Source organism: Triticum urartu, chromosome 4 (assembly GCF_003073215.2).
Source record: "Triticum urartu cultivar G1812 chromosome 4, Tu2.1, whole genome shotgun sequence".
NCBI classification, from domain to species: Eukaryota; Viridiplantae; Streptophyta; class Magnoliopsida; order Poales; family Poaceae; genus Triticum; species Triticum urartu.
Genome location: NC_053025.1, coordinates 519,699,711 through 519,708,272, shown reverse-complemented (window position 1 = coordinate 519,708,272; position 8,562 = coordinate 519,699,711). Strand labels below are relative to the sequence as shown.

The window sequence follows — 8,562 nt, the reverse complement described above, 5'->3', positions numbered from 1 at the left end:
GGCCGCACTATCTTCCTCGGGATCCCATCCCGATCCACTCAACCAACCCCTTGCCATCCGGGAACGACTTGTGTAGAATCTGGCTTGTGGTGAAAAAATAGAAGAAATGATGTTGGGCCATCGGATGAGAGATCGATGGCACAGGTCCGGATGGTGGGATCTTTGCACAAAATTTGCAAAACGGTCCAACGCTACAAGCAAATTTGCTTTCGCTGCCCTCCCACGTCTGTACCAAATCCTTACAGAGCGAAGGCACGGGATCGAAGATTTCTTGGCTGCGGCGGCGCAGACCCTGAGCCAAGTTGGGCGGGCACGCGCAGCAAAGAAGCTGATCCATCTCCTCCTCGATGGCCCCTAGCCGTTTCTTCGCCTCTGGCGCGGTTTGAGGCAGATTGGATCAGATTCCTCACCTCCTCCCCACTCTCAGGCTCCCAGATCAGCTCTCCGTCCTCCTCCTCCGCACCCACCCCCCCACCCACCTCCCACCCCCCCCCCCCCCCCCCCCCCCCCCGGTCACCTCCTCTCGCGATTCAGCACTAGCTCGGCGGTCGTGGATCCTCGCCTCCTTCCCGGCCGGCCGCTTCTTGTTCTGTGAATAGGCCACCACGGTTCGTCATTCTTCAGGTAAAATATAAATGTTATTTTTTTATTAGCTAGTAGATTGATACTTCATCTCTATAGTTTTATATTCTTTCTACTTGTTAATGTTGAATCTGTCCATTTAGTTGCTGGGTAGCAACAGAAGAAGAATGAGCAGCAGCCCGAGTAGCATAGAAGTTGATCTGCTCTGGGGCGATTCTTATGTTTGTTGGATTCTTATTTTTTTTCCAGAAGCAGCAAGTTGATTAGTGCTATTATTACTTAGTTATGATATTGTGTAGTGCTACTGGCTCATGGAGATCTTGTGTTGGCTTCAATGGCTACTTCAGCCGTACCAAGCGCATGTACCAACTGTACATAAACGCTATCCGATTTCTAGCAGGAAGCAATACACTAGCAAATCTAGCTATTCCGGTGAGATGCACTAGTACACGAAGTAGGCTGCTCTGGCTTCGTCGATTCTTCAGCGGCAAGCCGAAATGCACACACCTGAGACACAATGGCTATTTTTCTTTTTCTATCTCTCCAAGATACATATGCTGAATAGACACAAAGATGCCATTACATATTTTGCTAGGGGATTTGTTGGGTTGGCTATTCCTTTTAAATACTTACTGATGATCTTTCATCCCCAAAAGTCTGACATTTGTTATTGGCTGGGTGCTCGCTCCAGTATTTCTATGCACATGAATATTTCCTGTCCTTCTGAGAGTGATTAATTACATTTCCCTAATCTTTCCCATAAGCCATGCCTTTGACATGACCCATGTGGCAGAAGTTTGACATGGAAAAGATGATCCCCAGTCTAAATTTGCAATTCTCATCACAGGATCCAGTAATGGAGGGTAGCAGTGCGATGTCTCCTCTAGGAGAGCCCTCAATTCCAATGATCGCAGCATGTGCACCAGCACTATCAGGTGACAATAGCGATACGAGAAAATCAAGATATCCTAATGTATCTAACATTATGTTAATCCCTTGTGTGTTGTTGGTTGCTAAATTTTTTTTTTTGCAGCCATGGAATCGGTCAACAGTGTTCAAAATCAAGATTTCAGCGATGCAACGTCATTCGCAGAAATTAATTCCCCAATGCTTCTCATTGATGACTCCAGTACACCGAAAAAAAAGAATCATTCTCTAAAGAGGTACACGTGGTTTTTTATTTTAATATAATGTACATAACTTCTTATTTTTGTGCATATTAAACTGCATGAATACATTCATGTTTGATAGGAAAATATACACTTATCATATGTCATGTCCATGTCAAACCTTAGGTGGCAAACAAATATGCTAAAACTAAACATCTGAGATATGTATGGTAGAAATTAGACAGCCGCGCCCCATTTGTGTTATAACACTTGTCACAACCTATAATACTCGCATTAAATGGACATTCCATATGGGAGTAGTAATTTTTGGCAGTGACAAAATGAGATCTCATAACCGAATAACATGTAGTCTTTAGAAGTGAGATGGTGTTGTCACGTGAGGGTAATGTTACTGAACTTGCAATCAATGTTGCAGGGTTCTTTGTATAAACCCCAGTGTGACGAGGAATTGAAGCCAAAAGTAGGGATGATATTTGATGACATTGCCTCGGTGCTGGAATTTTACAGGACATATGCACACAATGTCGGATTTGGTGTGCGTCTTGGACAACAGAGGGTCGTAGATAATGTGCTTCAATGGAAACGTTTCCTGTGTGCAAAAGAAGGCTTCCGTCCCGAGAAAGGTATAGTTGTTGTTGAGGCTTCAAAGAAAAGGAGAAAGGTTAAATTGACTAGATGTGGATGTGAAGCTTATATATATGTCACTCGAGAAAGTAATGGAAAATACAAGATAGCTTCACTCACTGAATATCACAATCACCCTTTTGTGCCACCGAGCCAGTAACACTTGATTAGATCCAATCGTCAAGTTAGTGAGAGAGTGAAGACAACACTTCACGATTGACAGAAAGCTAGCATTGGCACTGCCTTAGCATATAGGCTGCTTAATGTTAGTGCTGGTGGTTTTCAGCATGTTGGGTGCACCCAGAAAGACCTACAGAATCACTACGGTGGACTGAAAAATAAAATAAGAAATTGTGATGCTCAAATGTTGGTGGACCAATTTGGTAGATTGAAGGCTCTGAACCCTGCATTTTTCTTTGAATATGAAGTTGACGAGGTCGGTACATTTATTCGTTTATTCTGGGCAGATGCATCAAGTAGGAAAAACTATGGGCATTTCAGCGATGTCGTATCTTTTGATTCGACATACAACACTAACCAATATGAATACACCTTTGCGCCCTTCACTGGAGTAAACCATCACATGCAAAGTGTCTTTTTTGGGGCGGGGTTTCTACTTCATGAGACAGAAGAATCCTATATTTGGTTGTTCAGGCCATTTCTTAGAGCGATGGGTGGGATTGCGCCTAGAGTGATCATAACTGATGAATGTGTTAGGATGAAAAATGCAATCGGAAAAATTCTACCAAACACGACACATAGATTGTGCATGTGGCACATTATGGAAAAGGTTCCAGGGAAGGTACGCCCGGAATTGAGGAATGACCTTGTGTTCTATGATAGGCTGAAACATTGTGTATGGAATTCTAAAACACCTGCTGAATTTGAGGATAGATGGCAATCTTTCATCATAGAGTTTCAGTTGGAGGATCACGAGTGGTTTGCCAAAAGGTATAAGCTTCGTGCGACATGGATACCAGCTTACTTTATGGACATTCACCTAGCTGGTCTACTCAGGACAACGTCTATTTCAGAGAGTGCAAATTCATTCTTTAAACGTTTCATTTGTCGCAAGCTTACCTTTGTTGAGTTTTGGCTAAGGTTTGACACTGCTTTGAAATGTCAAAGGCAAAGTGAGCCGATTGCCGATAACACAAGTGAATACACAACAAGTGAGTTGTTGACATCATGGGAAATAGAGAGACAAGGCAGGGCGCTATTCACTCATGAGATTTTTAAATTGTTTCAGGCTCAGGTGCTTGCTGCCGGAGATGATTGTGATGTTCAACAGACAGAAAATCGTGAGGGGATTAAAATCATGTTTGTCAGCGATCAATACAAGAAGATTAGAGAAGTGTGTTATGACACAACATCCATGACTGCTAAATGTTCTTGCAAGCTTTTTGAGTCCAAGGGAATTGTGTGCCGTCACATTATTAGGGTATTGAGGGGTGCGAAAATAAATGAATTGCCAAGCCTTTATATTCTTAAGCGATGGCAGAAAAATTGCAAAAGGTATATTTCTTATCATGTCGATGTAGACACATTAATAGTCATCTACTTTGACCCACATGTTGATGATGATGTGATAATTTTCCTATTCGTAGGGACATTGTCTATGATGGGGAAGGGAATGTGCTTGAAGAAAATTTAGCAGATCCGATTGACATTGCTGTGAAAAGGAAGATAGTTGTTGTGAGGGACAAGCTAGAAGATCTCATACGAAAATCCAAATGCTCCATGGAAGGAATTGAATTCCTGCACAATAGTTTGTGTGGCATTGAGTTGGGTTTAGCCCAACTAGTTTCGACCGTACCATGCAATACACAAGAAAATGAGGAGTCGTGTATTGGGAGTGTCATTCCAAAGGATGTTACCATCCTCACACCTAAGGATATCAATGCAAGGGGCACATGCTCTAGAATAAAAGGCCATAGGGATGGTGCGAGGAGTGGATCCGGTGAGAAGAGAAGGCCTGGAATTCATCAAAAAGTCGCGCGCAAATGTAGCATTTGTAAGGAAATGGCGTTTCATGATGCAAGAACATGTTCTAAGAAACAAAAAACAAAACAGTAGAGGTTTGTGCTCCTTCTTTTGCTTCGAAGACTACCACTTATTTGTCTTGCTATGACCGCTCAACTAGGCTGATTAAAATGATTAGGCATACATAAATCATTTACCAAAGATATGTGCACCTTCCATTTTTTTACTGGCCTATGGTATGGCTACAACAAGGATGTGTGTATGTGCTTTAGTACTAATCCTTCGTCCATGACATGAGCCAATCTGCCATCTTGTTCATTTATTTTTTTCCCATGCTTATGTGGTTTTCTTATTATTACAAGATATAATATAATGCATGCCATCAGGTTTTTTGTTTATAGCTATCAAATTTGAATAAAAATTTGCATCTGCAGGGAAGTCATAAAACTCCCTTTAAATTGCTCAATGCCACTTATTTGTCGTTCTCATCTGTGCTTTTAACTAATCGTGGAATTGTAATCCAATTATCATAGGTCTATAATGGAATAATGAACAAAATATTTGTACTCTATCTGTTAGACATATCCAACTATCACATGCCATTTTATTTGATCTGAAAGCTCCCTTCTAGATGCTGGAAAGCCAGTTTAACTTACAAAGTTATCCTGATTGGTTACATATGTATTAATATGTTTTAAGAATTTCATCCTAAGTTTGACATATAGGTTATGTATCCTAGGTTGGAGTGCTGAATGAAGCTAGACATATACTTCCTCTGTCCCAAAATATAAGAACGTTTTTAATACTACACTAGTGTCAAAAACGTTCTTATATTATGGGATGGAGGGAGTATATGATTGTCTCTCTTCTCGAGATATGCTATTTGGTATATGTTTCTAATTGACACCTATTTACTTGGTGTGTTTACCTAGGTAGGTCGAATTGATCAAGTCTATAAGAGTCCAACCTCTCCCAGCAGGAAGCTCGATTACCAGGAAGCACTAACACAAGGCAGAATGATAGATAGTTTTGGTCTTGTACCAGCAAGACGCTTGTTGGGCGATGATAATTTCAATTTTTACCACTTGGTCTTGTCGGCCATATATTGAAAATGATCTGTATGTTTCATGTACTCAAGTACTCAAATGCTTGCTGAGCACTGATAAATTCAGTCCTTAATTTGTTCTACTTCCAATTTGACATGTACGTGTGGTTCTACTTGCCTCTTGTGATGTGTTCTCATGTACTCAAGTACTGAAATGCTTGCTGAACAGTGATAATTTCAATCCTTAAATTGCTATATTTTCCAGTTTGACATGTATGTGTGGTCATACTTGATCTGGGATGGCTTATTATCTCATGTGCTAAAATATTTGTGATATATATTGTCGTTTCTTAGTGACCAAGATGTTCGACTCTCTTCAAAAATTAGTGGTGTCACATAAATGTGTCTGGATTTCATCCAGTAAATATTTTCTCAGGTCTTATATGAGACGAGTTTGTTTGAGACTAAGAAGATATGGGCATTAGTACTGTTCATATCTGAAAAATGGTTGTATTTCACGAAGACTTGAGGTGCATAATGCAAATGTCCTATTTCATGTGGAACTATCAGTAGGGGGGTTTCTGCAAAATCTGCATTAAGTGGGTTGAGATGCCTCCGCCCAAATCTGTACCATTGATCTGCAATCTAGTGGTCCAGGATCTTTTTTTCTATTTTTGTACAGCAAGCTCAGATTCTACCCAAGTCGTTCCCTTGCCATCCACCTCGCCGCCACCACTACTCTCCATCGCATCGCAGCCCCATCCACCACTGCCTCCTGGCCCGAGGCCCTCCTCCTCGTTCGTCGCCACCCAATAGTGCCGCCCATGACCTCGTCTCCGGTCAGAACGAGCCTCCCCGAGCTCCTCCCTCCTCACACACTCGAGACCAGTAGCTCTCCTCGACCTGGCCACAGTAGCAGCCCCAGGCCGACCCCGCGCCCTCTCCCTCGGTCCCTCCTCCCCGTCCTTCTTTCTCCTGCTCTCTCTCTCACATCTCTCTCTCGCGCGCGCAGGAGCTCTTCCCGAGCGAGAGCGCTCGCTCTAGCCATCGACCGCGAGCCGCAGCTTGCCGGAGCAGCACCAGGCAGCAACCCCGCGCGCTATGGACCCCCTGCTCGACCTTGGCTTCCCGCGCCTGTGCCGTTGTGCCTCGTCGTTGCCGCCTCTCCGTTCACGCCACCGCGCCCAAGCTCCACCGTCCAAGTCCCGCCGCTTCCCTCGTCTGCGTCGACCGCCCCAGCTCTTCTGCGCCACCAAGACCAGCCGGATCTGGACGCCGGTGCCCCGTCCCAGACCTCTTGCGATGCCCGCCGCCGGAGCTCCTCCTTGCCCGGTGAGACGCCCTGTCGCTGCTCCTGTGTTTTTCCCCTACACCTTCCCTGTCTCACGTCTCCCTCTCTCTTGGCTTCCCGATGAAGCGCACAGAGGACGCCAAGCTGTCAGCGCACCTCCCCAACCCTCTACCTCGCCTGGATCTGGATGGGTCCATGCCTCCCCTGCCGCCGACGCCGCCAAGTCCCGTTGCAGCGGCTCCCCTGCTTCCCTGCTCGATCTGCTGCTGCTTGCTTTGCTCGACCACGCCCCTGCTTCGTCCACACGCCTAGGCCTCCTCTGCTTCGGCCCAGCTGCTCCCCTGCATCCACAAGGCCCAACGCCCTCCTTTGTAGATGGGCCAAGCCCATGGTGAGGCCATCTCCAGCGCCTCTTCTTTTTTTTCCCTTGCATTATTGGGCCAGTCAGATTCGGCCCAGTTCTTGTTTTTCTCTCTGCCGAACGAATTTAGCTATTGCTTTGTGGTGGATTGTCCTCCAGAGGCTGAGGATGAACTAGTACAATGGGAGAACAACCTTAGGAGGTGTGTTCTTGAGCTGGTGGGGGAGCGGATGATCTGAATGATCTGTCCGAGGTTCGGTGCCTTTCTACAGTGGTGGCTAGGCCCTATTTATAGTGGGCTTGGTCCTCTTCCCAAATGAAGGCGGGAAGGGATCCCACAACGGCCAAATTCGAAGGGAGACAACTAGCACATCTTATCCTAACAAAAGCAGTCTTCGCCTGCAAAGCCTCTGGTCATGATGCCGTGGTGGGCTCGGCTATGACCTCCGTCCTGCCGTCCTGGCGGTCTTGGTCTTGTTGCACGGGAATGGAAATCTTTGGCTGAGTCCTTGGGACTCCGTGCCTGCGCTTGCCTCCTTAGCATCAAAGAGGAAACTGTTGTCCTGCGCCCGCTGGCGCCCGCCTGGCCTTGGTCGTCATGGCTCACGTCACCTGAACCTCACGAGGTGAGGCTTACATGGGAATCTCCGCCCCTCAGGAGCCAGCCTGAGGAGGCCACTCCTCCTGGAGGTCTCGGTGTCGTCCGCCTCGTGAGGCTTGGCTCCTCGCGGTGGTCTTGAGTTGTTGATGCTGAAGGTGGGCCATACCAGGCCGTCGATGGAGCCAAGTCATGGGCCGCAGGCAGGCAAGTGTGGGTACCCCCATTCCTAGAACGCTGACAGAAGCTCTAGTAGCTTGATGATAGTGACTGGAGAACTCTGTCAATCACTATCTTATCTGGAATATTAGCCCGCACTTGATTCAAGCGATTGTAGTACCCAGACATTCTAAGCACATGCTCACTAGCTAAGCTATTCTCCTCCATCTTGTAGGCAAAGTACTTGTAAAAGGTCTCATACCTCTCAACACGGGCATGAGCCTGAAATACCAATTTCAGCTGTTGGAACATCTCATATGTTCCATGGCGTTCAAAACGTCTTTGGATCCCCGATTTGAAGCTGTAAAGCATGGCGCCCTAAACTATCAAGTAGTCATCAAAGCAAGCTTGCCAAATGTTCATAACGTTTGTATCAGCTCCTGCAGCAGGTATGTCACCTAGTGGTGCATCAAGGACATTATTCTTCTATGCAACAATGAGGATAATCCTCAGACCATGGACCCAGTCCGCATTATTGTTACCATCATCTTTCAACTTAGTTTTCTCTAGGAACGTATCAAAAACAGGGGAGCTACATCGCGAGCTATTTATATACAACATAGATATGCAATAATACCAATACTAAGTTCATGAAAAATTTAAGTTCAATTATTCAAATTACTAATGAACTGCCACTTAAATCAACATCCCTCAAGTTGTCTAAGTGATACATGATCCAAATCAACTAACCCATGTCTGATAATCACGTGAGATGGGGTAGTCATCAAT

The 8,562-nt window shown here is 45.2% G+C and overlaps 2 protein-coding genes across 9 annotated transcripts; both read left to right on the top strand.

The window, feature by feature from the left end:
* Positions 1-222: 222 nt before the first annotated feature.
* LOC125552401 (protein FAR-RED IMPAIRED RESPONSE 1-like) lies at positions 223-5,636 on the top strand. Of its 8 annotated transcripts, none has more exons than XM_048715945.1 (8): positions 228-624; positions 1,430-1,517; positions 1,616-1,745; positions 2,220-2,335; positions 3,465-3,508; positions 3,586-3,851; positions 3,944-4,414; positions 5,252-5,636. In XM_048715945.1, exons 2-7 carry the CDS (start codon positions 1,439-1,441, stop codon positions 4,410-4,412), a joined length of 1,104 nt encoding a protein of 367 aa, XP_048571902.1. In that variant the 5' UTR covers positions 228-624; positions 1,430-1,438; the 3' UTR covers positions 4,413-4,414; positions 5,252-5,636. The 8 variants fall into 8 exon arrangements, 5 of the variants coding, with proteins under 5 accessions (XP_048571900.1, XP_048571901.1, XP_048571899.1 ...); XM_048715946.1 differs by having other exon boundaries at positions 2,128-2,335; XR_007303535.1 differs by lacking the exon at positions 3,465-3,508 and having other exon boundaries at positions 229-624.
* Positions 5,637-6,097: 461 nt separating this feature from the next.
* LOC125554044 (predicted GPI-anchored protein 58) lies at positions 6,098-7,214 on the top strand. Its single transcript, XM_048717669.1, has 2 exons — positions 6,098-6,696; positions 6,782-7,214. Exons 1-2 carry the CDS (start codon positions 6,189-6,191, stop codon positions 7,048-7,050), a joined length of 777 nt encoding a protein of 258 aa, XP_048573626.1. The 5' UTR covers positions 6,098-6,188; the 3' UTR covers positions 7,051-7,214.
* The last annotated feature ends 1,348 nt before the right edge of the window (positions 7,215-8,562 follow it).

Bases quoted from the DNA above. Each gene is read 5' to 3' on its own strand.
- LOC125554044 (XM_048717669.1), top strand. From the start codon at position 6,189: ATGACCTCGTCTCCGGTCAGAACGAGCCTCCCCGAGCTCCTCCCTCCT. The intron at 6,697-6,781 runs GTGAGACGCCCT...TTCCCGATGAAG, and splicing joins CCGGAGCTCCTCCTTGCCCG to CGCACAGAGGACGCCAAGCT.
- LOC125552401 (XM_048715943.1), top strand. From the start codon at position 2,701: ATGTTGGTGGACCAATTTGGTAGATTGAAGGCTCTGAACCCTGCATTT. The intron at 3,852-3,943 runs GTATATTTCTTA...TCCTATTCGTAG, and splicing joins TGGCAGAAAAATTGCAAAAG to GGACATTGTCTATGATGGGG.